Below are 24,216 nucleotides of genomic sequence, written 5' to 3'. Positions count from 1 at the left end.
TCGTTATGCAAGCCTCTCTTGTTTTGGAGGAAAATGTGCCCAGAACAATTTGCATAATGTTCAGAATAATTTTCAGAATTCCCTGGCGAGCAGCGAGTTTCAGATCTGTACGAAGCGATGCAGTTGTTCACTGACGAACCGGGCGTCCTGAGCGCTTCAGCGCTAGCAGGAGCGCCTTTTCTCCTAGGTATCAGCAGCTATCTGGGGTCGCAGAACTGAAACCTGCTAGCAGAAACAGCAGATACTTTGCAGGGAAGCTATTTTCCGCTTTATGCAAATCCTCTCATTTTTTCCTTACCAAAGCCCCATAAATGGTAGCATTTGGTGAAGAAAATGTCTTCTGGGAAAGACTATTTTAAGTCAACCAAAATTGTCAGTGAATTTGGATCCAGTCTGTTAGCTGGGATGAATGTTACCCATATTTTGTTCCATAGATACAGTCCTTTTTTTTTCCATATTTCTTTTTTTGTTTCTTTTTTTTTTTTTTTTTTGAAGGAAAGCTATTTTTAAAGATATTTTACAGTGATCAGAATATGAGATAGTGAAAATATTTAATTTGAAGTAGTGTGGAGGGCTAACTTCTTATTCCAGATGGAAAGTAAAAACTCCAGTGTGTCTCTTGTGTTAGTATTTAACAAGAAGGTTTTCTTTGGTTCCATTATCTCACTCCTTCCTTTTGGTGGCAAAAGCTGATTTCAAAACAGTTCTCTTGAGGACTGCTTGTAAGCCCGAAATGAAAGCACACGCATAAGACCTTTGCTGAATCAGAGCCTGTGAGCTGAGCTCAATTCTCAAGTTGACCCTGGAGCTGTTGCAGGGCATCATACAGATCATATTTAAGTATCTTGTTTCTAAAATATGCCATTCACGATGTACAATATTCAGATACAGAATAGCAGCAGCTAGTGGATTGATTATAACCCATCAGACAGCAATGCTTTTTAAGAGGAGGAAATTTGCTGCAGATCCAAGATATGCAGTGGGTCATGCTGTGAAGTCATGCAGGGTATTGGGTCTGTTAATTTTAACAGAAAGATTCACCATCAATACAGTACCGATTTAGCTGAAGTGTCTCAAAGTTGGAGGTTCTCTATGCTGACTTATCAATTAAACAGGAAATATTTTAAAGTATCCACCAGGTACTGTAAATAATAACCAGTGGCAGCATTTGATTTTTTACACATGACAGTTCAAGCTGCCTCCCCTTTTACGTGGCCCGTCCTCTCTGGCTCAGGAGTGCAATGCTCTGTCACATCCCATGTTGTACTCCTGGCTTTTCATAGGCTGCTTCCAAGCTATACCATAATGATTGCTTATTTATTAGCTTAATTGTGCACATTGCTCTTAGGGGACAAGTAAAGGGAATCCTTACCTAAAAGACCACACAGTCCAAGGACTGTGACTGTATGTTCTTTATGGCTTTCACATGTTGTCCCATCACGCAGACATATGGCCACCAACCATTACCTGCTTCAGCAAAAGTACAGGCGAGGAAGCTGAGGATGGAAAGGTGTTTCGTTTATGGGTTTGGAGAGATATCCTGCATGCAGCTGAGTATCTGTCCATCTGATTTTGCTCCTTGTGAGGACCATCAAATATTATTTGTCTTCATGATTTTTAACTCTGAGAGAGGGAAAAAAAGAAAGAGGGCTTTAACCTTTCTGGCTCATTAAATGTGCTGCAAGCCTCAGACACTTAAACCAAGCATCCCATGTGAGGGGCTCTCGAGATCAGAGTTTTCTTTCACAGATGCCTGATTACTTCCCCAAAGGTGTCTGATTACTCTGCGCTGGAGTCTCAAAAGATGCTGTTTGCCATCAGTGGGAATTCTCCTTGACGTACCATCTTTAATTATGATCCCAGACTAAGTTAAATAATGAGCAGTCATAAATTCACTCTGGTTGAACTTACTTAGCTTTGGAGTCTAAATCAGCAGCTGGGACATTTCCCTAGTAGTCTGCAGGTGAACGTGTTCCTTGGCGTTTCTGCTTAAGTGCAAAGTCGTTCTAACTTACTGTCATTAAAACTGTAGCAGCAGCTACATCAAATATGAAGCTAAGGCCTCCTGTGAAGGTCCTGCCTTCTCCACATGGTACCACGTCTTTGTGTTGGAGTGCATCTCCAACCTGATTTCTTCCAGAGAGTAAACATGGTGCAATGCGGTGACACCCTCATCTTGAGCCCGATAGCTTAGTGCTTTGACAGTAATATTTCTGAATGAAAACGAGTTATTTATCTCATTTATAGCCTCCATTATTACTCCCAGTAATTTGTTTTTGCCTTCTAAATGCCTGGTTTTATGAGAGCTCTCTCCCCATCAGCCTCGCAGCCTCTTCATGCCCTCCAGGTCTCTCTGGGGGTCCAGAAAGAGCATTAGGCAGACAAGTTTCCTTCTTAAAGTCGTTTATATATTTTCCTGTAGCCTAAACGACCACAAAATATTGTATGGCAGTAAGTGTAATGTCTTAACCAAAGCAACACAATTGTAACTGCAAAGTTAGAATTGCAAGTTATTGGCATCTTAACTTGGAATTGCGAAAACAAAATGATGCTACTTATTTTCTTTAAGTATCTTTAGTTAGGCGAAACAACAAATAGGCAGGGACCTTTTTCAGGTAATTTACCATATGTTTTCCATTACAGTTGATTTTTTCCTGTCCATTGGAAGAATCTGTTTTGCAGGTTAATTTCTTTGTAGCTTAAAAACTTCTTAGTTTCCCTGAGTAACTGGACTTTCTGACTTTCCTTCTTGGTTTTGTTTTGCTACGGAGCTCTCCCACATGCATTTCCCTTCCATGGCCAGCGCTGCATCAGGATCTCGCTCTGTAGCCCTTGGCCCTTGTGTGCGTTGTTCTCAGAGCATGGAATGCAGAAACAGGAGGGGATGGGAAAAAAAACAGGTGGAAAAGGAAGCATTAAGGCCAAAGGAAGCAAAAACGACCCATTTTGAAAGGGAATTGGCTCCAATGAGGTGCAGTACCCACCTGCCCCCAGCCTCACATCTTTGTCTATAGCGGCTGTGCACAGCGAGCTTTCTGAATTCGCCCACACTCCCGGTTTTGCCTGGTTCTACGGGGAGCAATACGTGTCTGTCTAACCGAATGTCACGGATATCTTGCCTGTAGGTTCATTAATAAGCAATAAGTAATGACTGCTGCCTCTTTGGAGATTATAAAGGGCCCAAAGCAAGAAAATGAGGAATTCAGCGTGAAAGTATTGGCGTGGGTTGGGTTCACAGCTGCTGCTAATGCTACCGAGTGCTCATAGGGGAGGACTTGATGATTTCGCCCATGCAAGGGGCTGGTTTTAGTTGCAGTCAGGACTGTATGCTGGACCACAGCCACCTTTGGGAGCTCCATCCTTTTGGAAAAAGCCTCTGGAAGTTGGGACAGGGAAGCTGCTTTCCCTTTGGAGCTGGGAATCCTGCAGATAGGCAGCAGATACAGCCCCTTGCTCTCAGGGCCACACATCCCAGCAGCTCCTTGTGCCAGCATCGCTCATCAGGATGTCGGAAAGGGCCATCTGCTCAAAGGCACTTCCTTCCCCAGGAAATCCCGCTTTCTCCTGCCAATTTGGGCCAGCACTGCAGCAGCACTGCTTGTGGAATATAAGAAATATTGGGCTCAAATTGGGGCGCAACAAAGTAAAACACACAGTTGAAGAAAGCAGGGTCCACTGCTGCAATGCCTTGGAAACTCCCAAGATAGAAAAACACCCAGAGAGGCTGCCGTCGAGCGTCCAACAACACGACTTGTCTCTTCCCCTCGGGAATGGGCAGCAGGAGAAGGGGCAAAATCTCCAGTTCCCCAAACACCTCCAGCAGAAATGCTCTCAAAGTCATCTCACAAGGGCATTTTGTGGGGTTCCTAAAACACGTCAGGGCTCCCTGCATGTCCCTCTTGCCCTAAGAAGCAACCAGGTGCATTTGCAGCCTAGTGAAGGGTAGGGGCTGGGGAGATGAATCTGCTGTCTCCTAGCTACATTCTGCCTGTGGATTGAAGCAGATCAACACAAATATTTGCGTGTGCAGCGTGTTGCCTGCAAATGCCTGCTAGCAAAGTGCAGGCAAAGGTAAACACAGAAAATGCATGCTTCTCTTTAGAGCAATTATCCCTATATATTAATAATGTCACTTGCAAGCGTGGCGAGGAGTTAGCAGTGTAAACGAAAGCGTCGTGGAGACCTTGCAGGCATTTGGGGAAGGAGAGGGGGCACGTGTTGTAATGTGCCTTGTGGCAATCGAATGTGTTAAACCTGGTGCTGTGTATGATCCTCGAAGTCTAGTTGTTATCCTTGGGGAGCACAGCCCATGCCGAGCTCAAGGACTGAACCAGGCAGCCCAAGAGAGGTATTGCTTTTATGGTGCTCATTCCAGTCTCAGGCATTTCTGCTGAGTTAGGCCAATGGTAGACAGCTGGATCTGTCCCTTCTATTACTTCCCTTACTGTGACACTGCTCGTATGGGGCATAAAGCAGGTGTGAGTTTTCTCCTTGGAGTATGACCTGTGCAATGACTTCCTTTGTTTTGAGGGTCTAATAATGAAAAGTAATAAATATGCATGTATATATATGCTTGTACTTGAAAGCAGATGTGTTCATCGCCCTGCCAGTGATGAGACGGCATCGCTTTCGTAGAGCTCCTTCAACACAGACCTTTGAGCAGCTTCACAAGATGCTATTTAAAACAGCAGGAAACCCACATCGTGATTGGGATGTATTTTCTCCCTCCACATATGCATTGCCCCAGAAGTCTGTCTGAGGGATTCGGGACCTTGATTACAACTTGCTTTCCTGTGCAGGGAAATGCCAGAGCTTCAGCACCCGAGACGTATCCCTCGGTGCCACATGTGTAGGAACAGCAGCTTTGTACCGCGGAGACGTGCGGCAGGAGAGAGAGAGAGGGATTTTCTGAAAGAGGGCACAGCACAGCTAGAAATAACTGCCTTTAAAGTGGTGACATTTTTATGCACGGAAGAGCTAACTTAAAACATTTTTAGAGGATTTTATAGATCCCTCTGTGCCCAGTACCACTGGATTCATCATGTGAGGCACCTATGCTACCGGAGGAAGATATACAAGAAATAATCTGATATACAGTTGTTGAGCTCTCTCAAACCTTCCCTAAATAGCTCTTTTTATAACCGCAGGTAGCATATGCAAAAAGCATGATAAATACCAGAAAGTTTGCCTGATTTTGCATTTCTCTCTAGGCTGCTAAAAAAAACCCTCTCATATCTTCTTATATGTCCTTTCTGGAGTGATAGGTGTATCTTAATGCCAGTGGTTAATTTTTGCTGGACAACAGGCCCCCTTCTATTCCTTTCAGTCCTCTGCAATGGAGCTGCCAGGAGCTTTTGGATTAGGCTTTATCAGGCTTGAGTTAGGAAAGCCTTGTGAAGGATCCGTAGCCAAATACAACATAGAAATCAAATTACGGGAGAGATGAATGTGGAGTTATTAAATTAATTTTGTTTGTTCCAGCCCATTGGAATGTTTTTAACATGAAGAAAATAATTCTTTGCAGCGTGCCTGGCCTGGCCAGCACTTTGGGCTGTTTTAACATGCTACATTTGCCTACAAGCGGCAAGCAGGTTTTTCTCCAGGCTTGAGTGAGCACTGGAGGACAGGGCTGGCCAAGAGGCTGCCTTGTCCCCTGCTGTCCCCGGTTGGATGGTTTGCAGCAAAGAGCCTGTATGGAGCTCCCTGACAGCCACACATGTGGCCAGCAGCTGGAAACACCGGCTGAGGCTGCCGGGTGTTTGGTTGTCCCCCCTTCATCCCTCTGGGGGCACCCAATCCTCTCCCCGTTGCAAGATGTTTCCAGAAAGCAGGAGCCAACGTGTTGCCAGGCGCCCAGCACGGATCATTCCTGTCCATCAGCCTGTGAGCTTCATATTTTTATTCCAAGGGGTCCAAGATGCAGCAGGCCAAGGGCATCCCTCATGCCACAAGATGTGTCCCTGATGCTGTGAGTGTGCCCATCTCCTGAGCACCTGTTTCCCTTGGCACAGGGAGCACCCATCCATGGACAACTCTCTATTGGCTTTGGTTCCCCAGGATGAGTATCTCCACTCAGCATTGATGTCCCTCAGTGTTTATATCACACCAAGACATCCAGAGATCCCCTCTGTATTTTCATTTTTCCATCAGATCAGAATTTAAATGGGAGCAGTAGTAATATTTTCTCTAAAAATAACCGAGATCTGCTGTTTCAATGTCAAATGGTGCTGGTTGTTGTTTTCGTTCTTCTCTTTATTTTTTCTTTTTCGCAAGCAATCATGAATTCACAGGCTTGTTTGCTTATTTGGTTAGGGAGAGAAAAAAAAGGGGAAAAAAGAAAGCTTGTGGTTTTCCTCAGTGTATTCTGATTCAAGCTGGAGAATTGTGCAAACTTCTTCCCACCCTGGCCTCTTTCTGCCTCTCTGTTTGTCCTTCAGCTGCGCGATTTGCAAAATCAGTAGAGGCTTCTTAGCATTATTAAAATAAAAAAAAAAAGAGAGAGAGAGGGAGAGGGGGGAGTCAGTGATTCTTTTAATCTTCTTCCCAAAATCCGAGACACACAGAATTTTGAAAGGAAAATTAGATCTCTCTGAAAATGCCACTTGTTTTATAAATGGTCAACTCACTACTTTTTTTTTTTTTTTGCCTTTCAGACTTTTTCTACATTATTATGTATCACTTTAATTAAATCATCAAATTGAATTACTGGATCATTTTTTTTATTCCATTGTGTCCTGAGCACGTTTAGTTAAATTAATAAACCATATGCTTCATTTTATATAAAAAGGAGATTTCTTTTTTTTCACATTCATCAATTCAAAAGCTGTAAAAAATAGCAGCTGAACAGAAAATGTTGGTTATTACTTAATTACAGCAGGTTCTTCCCATGTGTCTCAGAATAATTGGAACGAAGTCCTCCTAAATGATAAAAAGTTTGTAATATTATTTACTGTGAAATTGGAAATTCAATCTCCTTTTAGCCAGCTGTGAGCAGAGCTTGTCCTGGCTTTGCAGTGGGTCCAGTCAAAACCCATTAGCCAGTGTCTTGGTGAAGTCATTGGAGTCATCCAGCTGCTTAAAGGTGTTCGTGCCCTTGGTGCATGCTCATGGAGGGAAGGGTCTTCTAGCTTGAAGCCCCTCAATAGCTCTCCTCTTTACCTTTGGGGGATACCTGCTTCTGTGACTGTCATGAACTCTTCTGAATAGCTTCAAAGCTGGTGGTGAGAAGGCTCGTGGAGTAGAGGGTTGCTCAGTGGGTCAACATGTGCCAGGGGACACTGCAATGAAGTTAGACCTCTTCCATATGTCTGTTGTGAAGGTTACCTGCTAGAATTATTTCTCAAAGAGGTTAAGCCTTGACTACCTTCAAAATGTCAATCTCTGGATGTCCATCTGGAGCAAGAAGGCTGGATAGGACTCCTTTTAAGTCTGTCTAGTTCTTTACCAGGGACTCCCACTTTTGGTAGGCTTTGGTAGGCTTTGATTAGGTGGAATGATAGAGGCTGGCCAAGTACTGGAGAGTGATTCAGTGAGGGGCTTCCAGGGGAGCAGTTTGTGACTTATTGGAGCCAATAAACAGATGATAAGTAGGAATTGATTTCACTATCTCTTCAGAAAGGAAAAATCACCCACCAAGGATCACGGAGCTCCTGGCGACAGCAAGAGCTCTGGACCATGCAGGAGAGACTAGTTTGGGTTGCCCTCTTTTCTGGTTGGAAACTGTACTGTACCCCTGGGTAGAGCCAAACTGCTTCTGGGGGAGCAGTTTGCAGGCAGCAGGCTGAGGTGTCACTTCTGGCTTGGTGGCAGAATGCAGCTGTGGTCCCTTCTGCTCAGCATAAGTGGAAAATTTTACTTGTTTTGTCAATAAACAAGTGATTAGAGATACAGCAGGATTTGATTTGCTGGATCGCTCTGTGCCGAGCAGAAGGATCTGCTGCAAAACTGTAAAACTGTCACTCCTAGCGGGAGCAAACACACATGATCTTTCTGACCCCTGTGTGTTTCAGGAATCTATGTTTCCTTGTTTCGTGCAGGCTACTTCCAGAATGTGACTTAAAGCTGCACAAATGCATTTGATGGGTATTTTTCCATTGTACTGGTAACGTTGGTGCTTACAGAGCTCAAACATTTTTATTTTGGAACCGTAGCTATTTCAGTGATCTAACAGCAGAGTTAGTTACACGAACAACCTGAAACTCTGAGCCTAGGAATAGACATTTTTCATTTTTCCCCTTCAGAGCAGCCAAGACCCTTTAGAAGTGAGACGTGTCCAAATATACACCCTGTCACTTACCTGCCGAGCACAAATAAGATGGTTGTGTTGGCTTTAAATGGAAAAGTAGTATTGGGAAAAATAATTCTGCAAATGGCAGCAGTGTGATGGTTTGGGTGACACACTGACTTTTCCTGGCAGAAGAGGCCAGCTCGTTTGCCATAGCACATGCATTTGAGTATCATTTCAAGTGCCTTTTCTTGGTTCAGAGTTTATATTTGGAAAGGAAATGTGAGAATCTGTGCTGAATTGTATATTTTAAACACGATTTTTAAAGCTTGGAAAAATCTACACTCTTTCATATTTGCAAAAGTGCATTATATGCTTTATAGGTAGCATGTGAGTGCCATCTAGTGTTCCTCAGTCGTACATTGACCTCTATGTTTCAGCTGCTTCAGAAGTGTGTTCTTAGCACTGTGCTCAGCACCACACACCATTGCCAAGTGTATGGGCCAGGTTGGTCTTTCCTGAACCAGTTTAGATTTCTAAGTAAGCAGAAACCGTCTTTTGCTCTCTAGTTAAGCCATTCCTGTCCTGATTTGCACACTGCCTTCACCCTGGTCAAGGAGCAACCTCTCCTTCCTCCATCCGTGGAGGAGGCCAGAAAGCCAGAGCCTTTGGAGGCCACCCAGGGGCTCCCAAGCCTGCGATGAGAACGAGATGGCCAAGGACCTTCTTAAAAGTGCTGCTCTTTGTGCAGGGAAGCAGCAGCTTGGCTTTAGAAGGGTTTCTGGAGGTTCAAAGGCAGAGTTATTAAGTGACCAAGATAAAGTATATGTGCAAATGTCAGAATTGAGAATAAATTGAGAACGAAGTGACCTGCCTCCAGAGAATGGATTCACTATACTCCGGAGAGCAGAAAGCAGCTGCAGGTGGTATTAAATCCCATTGGTCTCAGTGGATTGCAGCTTAAGCTACTACTGTAGGCAAGGCATTAAAAAAAAAAAAAAAGACTGGCTGTTAGAGTGAAGTACAGTTCTCCCTCTTTACTGTCGGTTATTTTGGGGAGCTTCATGTTTGTTCTTTCTTTTTAGCTTGCAGCACTCCTCCCATCAACATGAAAGTGCAGCCTGTGAACAGAACAGCTTTGCTGGTGACCTGGAACCAACCAGAAACCATCTACCACCCTCCTATCATGAACTACATGATCTCCTACAGTTGGACTAAAAATGAAGATGAAAAGGAGAAGACTTTCACCAAGGACAGTGACAAGGACTTGGTAAAACCACAGCAGCAACCACTGGCTTATGTCTTGAGCTGTCCTTATAATTGTTGTTTTCTCAATAGAAGGAAGAAGAGTAGGAAAGCTTTTGTTACACTGCAGACAGGCTAGTGTTTGACTTACAGGGAATTGCTTTTAAAGTGTTCAGCTTTAGTTGAAGATTGCCCAGTAGACCACCCAATACACTGGAGTGTGAATTTATGGTTTATGTGTATAAATGACTAAATCTGCAGGCACCTTTTCGTATACTGTTGTGAAAAAGTAACTGGCTCAGGAAATAGCCAGACCCTGAGTACCTTTTGGCTCTTGTTCAGCTCTCACATTTCCACAGTAGATGCCTAATCCCCCAAAATCAAGTTTGTCACTGTGCAAAGCCCCTTGCAGGCTTTGGAACAGTTTCTGATCACTAAGTGCTGCCAGTAGTAATAGTTGCATGATCAGAGCTAGAAGATCATTGTAGAGTGGCCTGTACAAGTGTTGCTTCTGTCCAACTGTGAGAGAGAGGGAAGAGCAAGACTGTTCCAGCATAGACGGAAGCACCAGTCTATCCCCTCCATTTAGGATTTGATCTGCTTGTCATTCATGTCTAAGTGGAAGCAAGTATTGTACCGGCCTTTAACATTCTCTGCATATAAAATCAAAGTGACATATTCAGGTTTGAAAGGCCTCCGCTTATTGTTAATCAAAGAAAGCCTCTAGAATAATGAAATCAGTAATTGTATATGCACATAAAAAATGCAGCAGCACAGAGTGTTATTCCTAATGACTGTTATCGTATTTTTTTTTCAAATACACAGTCCTCTGGGCCCATTCAATCAGTTAGACAATAATACTTCTCTTATTCCCTTAGATGAAGATTCTTTTACTTCATTTCCATTTATATTTTCAATTTCCCCACTAGACATTGTTATCTGGGTCACATTAGGGAATGATGTGCCTCATGAAATCAGAAAGGAATCTATTGAAAAGCACCCAAGGTTATGATGTATTGTAACCTCTGTCTTGTCACAACTCCGCACTCTTAAGGAACATTTTTTTTTAATCAGTAATAAGGAGAGCGTTATTCAGCAAAAATGATGTGTGCACAGCCACAGCATCCTGTTTTATGTAAAAGAATTAAATGTGCGGACAATGCGATGGAGTGATAGCTTGGAAATAGATTGCAGTGAGCCCCTGTGCTGTGCAGTGGAGCTTGGAGGTTAAGGAAGCAACGATAGCTTGGTCTGCTTCCAGGGCAAGAGGAGAAGGGAGCTCTTCATGAGAGGAAAGTGCAATGCACTCAGTGCCCTGGCAGAAACAACTGGGCTGCCCTATCTTGAAATAGAGTTGGACAGTGTTTTCCCAAGGGGCTCCCTGGTATTTCAAGTGACCTACACAGCTACAGGTGCTCTCTGCTGCAAGACACGGAGGGACCTGGTTGTGGGCTAAATGGCACCCACAGGAGCAGTGTGAAGGCAGCAAGTGAGTGTCTCAGGTTCAGAAGGGTGCAGGGGCATCCCAGCCCAGGATGCAGAGCCATCACTGTATGGGCCATCAGCCACTAATTGCCATAGCCAATTTGTTGCAAAATAAACAGTGGGTTTGGACATACGGTGACTTTTTAGGGCTTATCTCAGGATTGGAATTTGTACCCATAAAATCTTCATTTTAATTCCTGTGAGGTTGAATGATTTGAAGGTTAGGGTTTGACAAAGATTTCAAGCATGAGAGTGGATGTGGGGAGTGCTCATTTCTTTCCCATGGGCAGAGCCAGCAGAATGTGGGTACAATGCTTTGGTCCCAGGGAAATCCTTTGACCTTCACCTGGACTTCTCCCAGGGAAGCAGTGACCATTCCCCTTTAGATATGTTTGTCTTACATGGTACAAATAGCCTGTATTAGCTCAATGCTTTATATATTGCAAACTAATCGTGGACAGTCCTGTGGGGTAAAAAACTGAATAATATCTATTTTTTTTAAACAGAAGGCCATCATTAGCCATGTCTCACCTGACATCCTTTATCTGTTCAGAGTTCAAGCAGTTTGCCGAAATGAAATGCGTAGTGACTTTAGCCAGACAATGCTCTTTCAAGGTAAAAATAACAAACAAACAAAATGTATTTTTAGTTTAAATGACTCTCTGTGTGTTTAACATTTTCTTTGCAGAGTGCGATACGTTGTGGAATGATCTCGGAAGGTGTTTGAATGCATGTAGACAATACCAATTTCATACTGTGGCCTGTGGCTTTAGCAAAATCCTCTTTTTAGTGCTGACAGTTTGCCTGTTGGAAGTGGTGTGTCTGCTTTTATGAGAATACGTAGCTTTTTTTCACTAGTTTTAGTGAAAAAAGTTCACTAGTTCACTATAAAGCAAATTCATCACTGACTCCTTATGCATGAGAGGATCAGCTGTAGCAGAACACAAATCTGATGGTGTCTGTGTTACATGAAGGGGAAAGGAGACCAGTCCCACCTTGACAACAGTATAGAGAGATTCTCAGGTTTTTACCAGGCACACAAACACAGTGATTTTCAAAGTACACGTAGTTAAATGAGAGCTGAAGAACTGACTGCTAAACTGTTGGTTGTCATGGATTTCCGTTGAATTGTATTTGACAAGCTTGACGAGGACTGATCCCAAGACATTCCTCAGAAGCATAAGTCTAGGAATGAGTCTTGGAAAAATAACACAGGTGTACAGTTAAAAAATCAAATTCTGAAGGTGAAGCAGAGTTAAATCATTTGGGTATTATGCCATATATGGACTATGTGGAGTTCAGTTTACATGCCAGGCAGGAGTTAGATACCTGACCTCTTTCAGGAGATAGTAAAAGGGGAAGATTCTCTGAAGATTGACCACGTCAACCACTTGGTTACAGTTAAAAGCAAAATATTGACACTTTGGTCAAATACTCCTTGTGCTCTTTTACCTTTCATTCAAAAAAAAAAAAAAAAATAAGGAAACAACAGACTGATCTGCAGTAGGAGTAGATGTTGTGTTTCCTTCCATGTCTTCCCCCAAAATGCATTCTAATCTTTTCCTGTTCTAAAGATCTAGCTTAAAAAAAAAATCAACTTGAGCTCTCAAAACATTCTTCACAGTCTCAATATTATTTTCAAGATAAATAGCAATGAGTAAAGATAACGTATATTTAACAAGATAAGAAGAAGTTACTAGAAGAAGTCCCCAGATAATCCAACTTCTTGTGTGAGTCAGTACAGTTCATCCAACTTAGCTTGGAAGGAGAACATATGTTTTCTGACAGTAGACTTAGTCCAGCATTTCCAGACCTGAGTAATTAAAGACAAACGAATCTGTCTTAAGGCGTGATGTAGAGTTAAGTGAGTAATATCAAGCAGCTTGCTTAGAGAAGCTTGTCTACTCCAGTCTGACACCGCCATACTCAATCATATTTTGGACTTTGCTGCATGCTACAGGCCTTTTCTGGTGTGTCCCCACGAAGTCTGATTAGTAGTTCATTCACAGGCCTCTCTTTCTTTCTTTTCTTGGCATGTTTAGTCACAGCAACGTTCAGCAACTGTTCAGCAAGAATTATATTGAGATGTCTCTGTTGCCTCCTGTCCCCCTTTCCTAGCCCACTTAAATGTTGTTATTCTTTCTTTCTCAGCTAACACTACTCGAATTTTCGAGGGGACCAGAATTGTGAAAACAGGAGTGGTAAGTTGTGGATGTAAATCACTGCAGTGAGTTGACGGGCGTTTGTAATTTACGGTGACGTTCCCACCAGGTGGCAGCATCATGTTGTAAATCTGTGGCAGGACCACGATTTCCTAAAACCCTGCGCAAAAGGTTTCATAGCCTGCGTAAAATCTTGGTGAGATTTTGGCTTTCTAGCCTCAGATTCCAAGAAGCTTTGGCCACTGAAGGGTTGTGTTAGAGAAACTTCCAAAATGCATACTAAGTGCATATAGAAAGGATTTATAATCTTAATGATGACAATGGAAATAAATTTCATTTCTTTTATTAACTATATGACCCGAAGTATATATACATATGATCTGTGTGTGTGTATATATATATATGCATATATGTATCTCAGGCCTCACATTCAGCTTCTTTGCTCTTCCAGTGTTTTAAGGATATCTGGCATTGTGTTGCCAGTCACTAAAGCTGACTCGTGTATTTCAGAAACAGAAGTACTGATACTTTTACTGATATTTATTTACTGATATTTATTCCAGTAAAACTGGAATACACCATTTCAGTTCTGCAAGCGTCTGGTTATTTAACATAAATCATCCATAACCTTAAATTCTTGGCATTCCTTTTTTTAGGCAAATGTATGGGCTGAATTAATGCTATTGCATTTTCTTTACCTTTTTTTTTGTTTTATTTTATTCCATTCCAGTTTGATATGCTCCCTAGTAAACTAGAGCACATACAGAACTTGAATTTTAATGATTAATTCTAGATGTACAGAATCTGCTGTCAAATTTTAATACTCAGTCTAGCTTTGAGATGCCAAAGAAAAGCAAATCTCACAATGCCTTAGGGGTTCACACTGATAAGTATCAAAAAGTTTAGATGCTTATTTAAAGTTTTGACTTGAAATCTCTAAAGCGCATGTTCTCTTTTGAGATCGCAGGTTCTTTGTGATTACAGCTGGTCAAAAATAACATGAGAAAGCAGCCTTTCTTGTTTTGCTGCAACATTTCAGCTACATGGCCTGATTGAAACCAAGAATGGCAGAGTTGCAGAAATACTGTTAAATTGCAAAACTGTTCCAGAAGTAGACATTTTATGGTTTTGTTCAAGGTTGAGTAGCACCTGTGTAACCCGTGTTTGTCTGTGTCTGGTGTGTGCATTTGCAGCCCATGGTCCCCTTGGGGATGCAGAGAGTGACATGAGGCATATTGGAGTAAGTCAGAGAGAAGATGTGGTCCAGGCAGTGCTGTTGACTGCAGAAGTCTTGCAGAACCACTGCTTGTCTTTAGACAACTTGCTAAACTTGAGTGCCTTATTGCACATATAATTTAGGAAGATGAATTACTTGTCTGACTCTTGGCCAAGGTGGACACCAGGCTTTCTTATTTCAGAGAAAGCATTCATGTACACACGTGGGACATGCACACACTTAGTTGACTAGCTGAGTTGCACTAAGATGTCCCGCAAACAGAGCGCTGAGGGATGGGACACCCCAAGCCCACACTTGGCCACCAAGATCCGGCCTTGCCCATAACTGCCCTGGCAACTTCGGCTAGCGGGAAGGCTCCAAATCTCGGCCAAGCCCTTCTCCACTTCCCAGCTGGACCTGCAGCAGATCTTCTCTAACAAGTGCTCATCTTAAAAGATAAATTCCCAGAAAGCTCTTAGAAAGTAAAAATAATACCCTTCAAGGCCCTAGTAACGTGCGTGGGAAGTCCCAGAGCTCTCTTGGAGAATAGGCCCACCAGCTCAAGCAACGCAGCTAGTATATTTGGATGCTGCTTATGTAACACTGTATTTTTAAACTTCTGAGGAGTAGAGAGTGAGTAATGCTGCCAAACTCATTAAACATCCTCAAATCCCGTCCCCTGCCCAGACAGGAAGCGTTGCTCACGAGTAGCCAGCGACGTGGGTGGAGAAAGCCCTGCGGCAAAGTGAAGAGTAAAGAGACTTTATAATGATCACTCTGAAATGACGAGCACAGGGCTGTTTCCTCCCATCACCGCTTGCCTTGCAACTGGGTGCCTTGTGCTTCTGGCTCGGTTTTCTTGGGTGTGCAGTCACTTTTCTGGCTTCGCGAGGCTGCCGAGCGGCATGGTGGGTGTGTGAAACCCCAGGCAGGGTGTTGGGGGGTTCCTGCTGCTACTGATGCTCTCCACTTTTTCCCCTTCCCTCCCCACAAGCCCACGGCCTCGCCGGCCTCCTCAGCCGACATGGCGCCCATCAGCTCCGGCTCCTCCACGTGGACCTCCGCTGGCCTCCCCTTCTCCTTCGTGTCCATGGCCACGGGCATGGGGCCCTCCTCGAGCGGCAGCCAGGCCACGGTGGCTTCAGTGGTGACCAGCACCTTGCTGGCGGGACTGGGCTTCAGCGGCAGCGGCATCTCCTCCTTCCCCAGCAGCGTGTGGCCCACGCGCCTGCCCGCGGCAGCCGCCCCTAGCAAGCAGCCCGGCCGGCCGGTGGTGGCCACCACCGAGGCGGCATCGTCTCCGGGGCCGGAGCGGGATGCGACGCTCACCAAGGACGGCGAGGGAGCAGAGGAGGGGGAGAAGGACGAGAAGAGCGAAAGTGAGGATGGAGAGAGGGAGCATGAGGAAGAGGAAGAGAAGGATGCGGAGAAGAAGGAGAAGAGCAGAGCCACGGAGGCCGCCGCGGACATGCGAAACAGCACAGAGCCGCCGCGAGCCAGCGGTGCCCTCAATAGGACTGCTGGGGAGGAAGGAAATAAAACCATATCGGGTCAAGAGCAAAGCCCAAACGTTGCCCCAACAGATGGACATCCCATGGAGGAGGCTTCTGCCCCAGCAGAGCCTCAGCCCTCGCCTCTCCCCTCCACCCAAGTGCCGCCAGCCTTCACTGACGAACTTTACCTGGGCAAGAGCCCACGCAGACCAGAGCCGACGAGGAAACCTCTTCCCAAGGAGGACCGCTTTCCCCAGGAATACCCCTCAGATAACAGATTCATCACCATCAACCCAGGTGAGTGACCCCCTCAGCAACTACCTTCTCCCAGCATAAGACTGTCAAGTAATTGCATGGAGCAAATAACTCATTTCCAGGAGAAACAGCCCCAATTGTGGTGCCCGACAGGGAGGTCATTGCAGGGCACAATCCGCAAAATGGTTGCTGAGGGGAGAGGAACATCTTTTAATCTGAGGGGAAAGATGCTTGCTACCTGTGCTTGGTACCAGAGCAACATTAAGCCCCAACGTGCTGCATGAGGAATTTTGTTTAAAAAACAAGGAAGGAGAACGCGGCAGACTGCAGCTATGAAATTAATTTGGAGCGGCAGTCGCTGTGCCTAGCTGGTGCTTAATGGGAAGGTTGCTATGTATGTTATAAGCTCATTTAGTTTATCTGCAGGATTCTCCCTGATTTCGCTTTGAGATATTCTCCCAAATATGGGATCATTGCTGGCTAATTTCTCACCACAAAACCAGCAAGCTCTGATCTTGCAAGACAAGGCACCTCCTGCACTTACTACTTGCTTTTTTTTTTTGTTGTTTTTTTCCCTGAGAAGAAATTGGGCTCGGGCAGAATTCGTGGGTATCCTACATTTGTCCTGAATTAGTGTTTCTCCTGTTCTTGTCAACGCGGCGTGTCCGTGCCAGCTGCTCACTATGTGCACAGTGAATATGACCTTTTGGAAGCATGCGCAGGTGCCCGGCGTGTGCAGCAAGTCCAGCAGGTCTGGGATTTGCTGCACAGACCTATGCAAACAGATGTCTGGTGGTGTTCCCAACTTGCTGTGCAGAAAGTCCAGGCCATATGCACATATTTCTGCCCACCAGGCACCTGCAAGGAAAACAAATCTTTTAACTGCACTGGAACAAATGGGCTACATTCATATAAATTTGTTTGCAGAGGCAGGACTGAGATTTAGAAACAACAGCAAGTTTGAGGGTATTACTGCAGCTTCGATAAGATTGTGCACATTCTTTCTGTTTGTTTGTTTGTCTGTTGTTTATTTTGCTAATCTATAGGGTGTTTTGTCATTTTATTTTTCCAATCAAGCTCTTCTAGAGTTAAAATACTGTGGAAAAAACGCTGGTATTTATTTCTCTATTATATGTATTTATTACATTTACTAACAATCAAATACAGACATTATGCTTTCAGGTGTGGTTCAGAATCAATTTGTTAAAAAAAAAACAAAGCTAAATCCGAACTTTAATAGCATCTGTTATAGACACGCCGACCTGACTAATGCTGTGAATCATAACTGTTCAATAAGAGACCAGATTAACAGTGATGAAGCCAAGCAACTCACACTGCAGGTTCTCCCATTTTTTTTTTTTAATACACTTGTGTTTTTCTTGCTTTTCACCTGGAAATATTCTTCAAAGTCGGGTATTCCCACTGCATGCGGTCTGAAATGCCTGACAAGCAGCTTTCAACATGCCTCTCACCCTAGTCAGCTTCATATCAGGAAGAAGGAACTTGTCCTAGCTATGCATTGCAATGTTGAGGGTAAGCATTCAACACCATGTAAGTTCAAACCCCGACAGTTTGATCTGTCTGGGCAAACCTGCCTCCTGACTAGTTTTCTTCTGCTCTTCTTGCCTTCTGCTTCACTGTTTCTCATGCCCCAGTTTCTCAGATGACCCAAATTTCATGTCCCTTGTATAAGCTCTAGCAAACAGCCCTGATAGTTTGTTCTGTTTAATATAAATTCGTGAGAAGAAGGGCAGCTCTACCTTCTTGGCCAGCAAAGATTTTGTTATTAGATTGGTTTTTATCCTGTTGTGAGACTAAGTTGAAGACGGTGAAAATTGGTGAAGAGTTGGCGTGATATTCTTAATATCACCCAGAAGTAGCTACTGGCTATTGAGAATTTTTTTTTCCACACAGTCAACTTTTTCTGAAGAAGTTTTGGTTTTCTTTTAGCATGTAAAAATCTGTCACTGGAAGTGGTTCAGTGCAGATTTGCCTCCTAACAAAGAAACTCTTTAATGAGCCCTGCTCACCTGCAAGCTGCCCTCCAGCATGGAGTCTTGAAGACTGCCTGCAAAGGCAATCAGTCCTGACTCTGCAATGAGGTTTTTTCACGCTTACATGGAGAGATGGAAACTTTGTAAGTCTTCAGGCTTCCATTTGTAGGAAATGAAATCTGAAGTGACCTGCACATGTTTGCTGGGGGAGAACATAAGTGTGAGGGCTGGCTGCTTCACCGAAGCAGATCTCAGTTGTGTCTTGGCTAAAACTCTGCTGGAGCGCCCGGTGTGTGGGAAAGGAACGGTAACATATTTCCAGCTTCCCTGAGAAACTCTCCCAGGTTTGTCAGGAAGTTGAGCTAGGAGCCAAGGGGCTGGGAGAGGGTATTCAGAAATGAGCCATTGCCCCCAGGGCTGAGTTTTATTCCCACCTAAAAGTCGAGGAGATGAAAAGTTAGGCTGCTTACAGACGTGGTGACTCTTTGTCCAGTTGTTGTTTCAGGTCTATCTGGGAACACTTGGAGTTTTTTTTCTCATAGGCTTCAGGGAAAGAGGCTTCCAATCAGGATTGCTTGGACCAGGCCTGAGGATCTTGTCCTTCCAAGTCTTCCAGGGAAATCCTTCTCCTCTTTGCATCTTTACCACTCAGGCACTTGCTTTGCCAGGAATTTGCCTAAATGCTACATTAACCTGACCTGAATAAGGCCCAGCAGGAGTGGTGTCCCCATGAGAAGGGCTTGTGAATGCAGCACAAGGAGCTTTCCCCAGGGCTGGGTCTTCGCTTCTGAAGACACCTGCCAGCAAAACCCAAGCCTGTAGCTTTGGTTGGCAGCCAAACACTACTGTGAAGCTTAAGACTAATTCCTGCAGATTAATTCTCCTGGAGTAATATGAAAATTCATTGTTCATGCAAACAGACAAGATGTAGCTCGTGCAAGTAGCTGAATTCACTGGAACTCTAGGTATAAGCAAGACCTTCTCCTGTGAGCAAGGGCCTTCAGTGTTCTGCACAACCAGGCGAGCCTGAAATGGGAGCAACAACTTGCCAAGCTAAGAGGCCATTGCCAAAAGTGTCTAAAATCATTCCTGAGCATCAGGGCAGTTGAAAGAAGGTGAAGGTTGCTTCCAAAGCGAGCAGAAAGAAACTACTGCAGCTTATTATGTCCCATGGAAGGCAGAAACTCTTTTGGATGCAGCATTTCTCCAGGAAGGCATTTTTTAAAAAGCTGTCAGGCTCTCAGAAATGTTTTTTTGTGAGGAGAAAGTTTAATCATTTTAAAGAGTAGAAAATTGTTTCATAACAATGTACACTTGTAAAATTAATTATAGAGCATCAAATTAGCAGTTGTAAGGAGATAACTGAATGGGGAAGTACTCATGAGCGCGGATGATTAGAGGAGAACAGGGAACACATGAGAAATTATGGGGAAAGTGCAAGGCCAATTAGTACAGCAAGGCTCATTTTCTTTTACTGCTTATTTCACACGCACATACACACACCTCTCCTGAGGCCATGTCATTATTTTCCAAATGGTGTTGGCCTCTTCTTGTCTGCTGGTATCGGCCAGCACTAATGATTTCTGCTGTCACTGGGCGCTTGTTTGCATCCCCCCCTTTCATTTTCCTGCTCATCCCTTTCTCTGTTTTGTTGCCCACATTAGACTAATTGTATCTTTGATCTGCGACTCTTACACACTCCGCTCTGTCCTGGCCTCTGAAACTTGAAAATGAGGAAAGCGGCAATTAGAAGGATGCTCTGCAAAAAAAATGAAAAAGAAAAACATCACGCTTCAGCTTCAGCAGGCTAGAGCAGATATTACCCTGGTGAATTATGGTTTGTTGTGCCAGACAGTTAAGCAGATCCTTGGTGTTCAGTAGGGGATAATGAACGTGCTTCCCAGATAGAGCCGTGTTTCTGCTTGGGACTTTTGCCCAAGTCTCAAACTGGGAAGATGGACAACGGAGATGTGGGTTTGCTCGGGGCTCCAGCCGGGTTCTTACCCGCTCGTGCCGACTCTCCCATGAGAGATTTGTGCAGAGAGGTCATGATGTGCATTTTAAATTCCAGACCTGCAATATGCCATTAGCCTAGAGTGAATTTTCGTTTTCCAAACCGTCTTTGCCAGGTCTGAGGTTAGAAAAGCCTTTTGGGGATAACCTCATTAAGATAATTAAACATCTGTGTAATTCTTTCTTTCTGCATACGTGGCAAGGATTATTAAGCTGCATTTTCATGTGGCACTTGAGCTGCCTCACATGGCAACTTAGGAACAAACACTGAAGCGGCTTGTAAATAGAAGAACTGGATTATTGAGAAGATTTGGGCTGTGTAAACAGTGTGAATCTCAGTTATCTGACACCAGGATTAAACCTTGTTGGCATCTGCTTATGAAACAGCCAAAAGCCACGCTCAGTTGTACACAACTGCTGAATGTGAGTGCTGCAGAAATGACTTCAAAGAAATAAGGGGGAAAATGGCTGCACCCCAGTGTCAACTTGTATCAAAGGTGATGCTCTTTTATAAAAACGACCAAAAAAATGCCTTTTCCTAGTTAAATAATATGACTGGCATTGTTGTTTGGAATTAATTGGTAGCTTTGTATCAGGCAGTAATTTCATTTACTGCAGGAAAGGTGAACAAGTGAATGCCTGAGACCGTTCTGCAGAGCAGCTTCCTTCTGACCTTGGCAGCATTTGTACAGCCATGGTTTTGTGTGTCCCTAACGGTGCAACAACCCAAGCTATGCCAAGGATTTCAAGGGAACTTCTGATAAAGGGAACTTCTGAGTAGAAAATTAGGTAGCTTATATGGCACAGCTACCATTGCCTGTTGGAGCAAGCAATGTTCCTTAGGGGAAATAAATAGAATTCTCTTCTCAGACACCAATTACCAAGAGTACCCAGGGAGGTAGTGGGTTTCTGCAGCTGTTGGGTGCCTCTTTCATGCCCTCACCTTTGGTCAAGGGTTTCACTACCAAAGCAGTCTCTGCTGTCTGAGAGGTCTCTAATCCTTGTGGTGCCAGGGATTGAACTAGATGGGACTGTCGAAGGAGTGATTCAAGGAAAAAGAATAGTTCTGGATTTTTCCACACGCAAGAGTGGATTTAGCAATGCTGGGACTAGTGTGGTGCAGTTTCTCCTGAAACAGATATGCTGCAATCAAGGATGAATTCCAGGCCAGCAAAAGACATACTGAATTAATTCAATGATGGCATATGCTTCTGAAAACGTTACATTTTTTAGCAAGATAGGAGTTTGCTTGTCCGTTTTTAAGCATTTTCATACTGCAATAACATGTACGGTGACCACAGTTACAGAATAGGCTGTTGGCACTATGGAGACCCAGCGTTCTTGGTTTGGAAGGGAAAGTGCAATGCTGATTATTTTTTATTTTACAATATCTGTTCATGTACAAGCATAGGAAGATATAAAGGCCCAGCTCTCTTTATATGTGTGTTTTGCCCAGCTCTTTTTCTCCTTAACCAGGATGCTGCCTTTCTTAGGCTCTTTTGCCATGGCACCCAAGAGACACCTGCCAGCAATCCAGCTGCACCACTCTGTTCTTCCAGCCTCAGCTGTCAGTCTAGTGCAACATTCATTGGCATTGATTTGTTTGAGCTCTCTTAACCCATTTCTCCAGCAGAGAAAAGCACCTGAGACTTTCTAGCCAGTACAGGAGTGGCCTCTATCTGCGACACTTCATTTCTTGGCCATTCCCAACTGGAATTTTGGAGTCAGCTGTCAACATGTGCGGATGGCGTTTGCTGTTCTGGCACTCAACATGCTGAGCACTTTCTTATCCTCACATCTGTCATGTAAGGAGTTGGCAGACTGGGAAAAGTGTGTTTTCCACAGCAGACTAAGTCAGGGGAACATCATGAGCATTGCAGATTATAATAGTGTGTAAAGGGACTGTAGCCCATGCTGTGCTTACGACGGAATTTAATTTTCTTTCCATGCAACCAGAAACATATGTTTTTGTGTTGAAGTCTGTGGAGGTGAAACTGGATAGAATACTGCCCTTGGAGAAATGTGAAGCAGTGCTGTAATAGATGTATGGGGGTACATCTATTCAGAGTGGTGAGACTATTTGGCTCCCCAAGTAAGTTTGATTGCCTTGTATGGCTCTACTTTGTCCCTTTTACCACTCTGATTAATAACATCGCACCAGGTTAATTTTTTCATCCTATTAAATGATTTGAAATGCATTGATAAAACCTGATACCCTAGGGCTCATGATTTCTGCACATTTTGCAAATACAGACAATAAGTCTTTGTTGTAATTTTGGGACCATTCTTTTCCTTACTCCTTAGCCAAGGAAATCAAAGCCCTGTCTGTAAATGGTAGGTTGGATGCTCTTTGTATGCTGCAAAGTCTCCCTATATGCTCTAAGTGAAGCAGCATGTGCCTGTTCCACAAAGTTTGCAGTGCTGGCAACCTCAGTGGCCTTTTTACTCAAGTTGGAGACAAGTGGCTACCTATCTCTCCTTTGATCAGTGCTATACTGCGTGCACGTTCATTCCCCCCAAACATCCCTCTGATTAGTACCTCATTTAGGCTGCCTGGTAAAGGGCATTACCTCCATCAGCCTAATTCTCAAAACTAGAAGGATTTCTTGCTGGGCTTGCAGCAGCCTTCAGCCTTGCTCTGTTTTCAGCAGTCAGGCAAAAGCATTTACAATTAACCTTTACTTCCATGTTAGTTGAATTTTACTCCTGCCTATGGAGGAGTATAATCTAAATGCTATTAAAATAGAGTATGACTTCATATTATGTGACATCTAGTGACTTCCAATTATCTGTGTTTTGCCTGCCTACGGTGAAAAGGCAATTATGTTCTTCTGGTTGGATTTGAAGCAGTTTCAGAAGATGTGATAACACAATACAGAACGAGGACAAGGAAGCACGTTTGTAAGGCAAGACTCACATGGGCTAATAAGTGGAAATCAAGTGTGTACATTTCAGTCTGTTCAGATTTGAAGCTGTTTACACTAATCCTTTCCCATTACAGCCTGCGACAGGTATTGATCAACTGCTGCCTGCTTGTTAGGTGACATGAGTAAAATGCAGAATTTGCTTCTATGCTTCTCTTCTACATTTCTTTCTAAAAACTTTCATTCAAGTCTACCTGATTTTGCACAAATGAGACGCCTTTTGAAATAAAACATATATACAATGTCCAGCAATATTGAAGAACCTCTAGACATTAATCTTATGCATGCCACAGTAATTTTAACATGGTATTCAAAGTCATGGAAGTAGTGAAATGGAGTTACTCCTCAGGACATTAACTATACTTTCATTTTGCTTCAAAACCTGCACAGTAATGATTTCTTTTGTCAGTTAGAGCACATACTACCCATCCGTCCATCCATCTTGACAATCCATATGCCAAAAAGTGCTGTCATAGGCAGTAACTCACCAGATTGTAACAGTTTAGCAGAAGATGTGACATGACACCCAACATGTTGATTTTTTTTTAAGAGTTACCAAGAAATGTATTTTTGAAGCAAAGTATGACACTGAGCTTTGCATACAGAGCTGTCCTAGAGTGCTGAGAAACAGGGTGCATTTACCTGCAAGCATTGATGATCAAGAAAAGCATTTTCTTTGTTGTTGTAGTGGAGTGATTCACATCTGATAATAGGTTCTTGGACAATGCAGTCCTGAGATTGTGTATGAGACTGTAATCCAAATTATATGTGGTAATATACAGCATACTTTCGTGCTCTAATATCTCAGACTCCAGAAAAATGGAGTCTCACCCTGCAATTAGAAGGTCTTGCTCCAAGTGTTTACACGTATCATGTAAAATGGACAAATTGTTTTGTTTTGCTTACACATCTTCAATGGATTAATCCCATTTTCTGCATGTAGTGATTATTTTTATTATGTGTTTAATACACAGCTGACAAGAACAGCTCCAGCATGGCCACGAGACCCTCTCCTGGTAAAATGGAATGGATCATCCCGCTTATTGTGGTCTCAGCACTGACCTTCGTGTGCCTCATTCTTCTCATTGCTGTGCTTGTTTACTGGAGGTGAGCCTGTGTTCTGTGGCTGGGAACTGATCAGATTTAAAACACATTCGAGATTTTTCTATATGATCTTGTAATTTTTTTTACTTTATTTAATGGTA

General features: G+C 43.6%; 1 protein-coding gene across 1 annotated transcript in view; it reads left to right on the top strand.

Annotated features, from left to right (window-relative positions):
- Positions 1-24,216, top strand: part of PTPRG (protein tyrosine phosphatase, receptor type G) — a 364,795-nt gene that overhangs the window by 283,929 nt on the left and 56,650 nt on the right. The window contains exons 9-13 of the mRNA XM_026052517.1: positions 9,310-9,494; positions 11,461-11,569; positions 13,106-13,155; positions 15,327-16,122; positions 23,986-24,118. Coding sequence (XP_025908302.1) covers positions 9,310-9,494; positions 11,461-11,569; positions 13,106-13,155; positions 15,327-16,122; positions 23,986-24,118 — 1,273 coding nt within the window. The remainder of the gene's footprint in view (positions 1-9,309; positions 9,495-11,460; positions 11,570-13,105; positions 13,156-15,326; positions 16,123-23,985; positions 24,119-24,216) is intronic.

The sequence above is a fragment of the Nothoprocta perdicaria genome, unplaced genomic scaffold (genome assembly GCF_003342845.1).
Source record: "Nothoprocta perdicaria isolate Ctin4 unplaced genomic scaffold, notPer1 scaffold_9, whole genome shotgun sequence".
NCBI lineage: Eukaryota > Metazoa > Chordata > Aves > Tinamiformes > Tinamidae > Nothoprocta > Nothoprocta perdicaria.
This window is presented reverse-complemented; position numbering and strand designations above follow the sequence as displayed.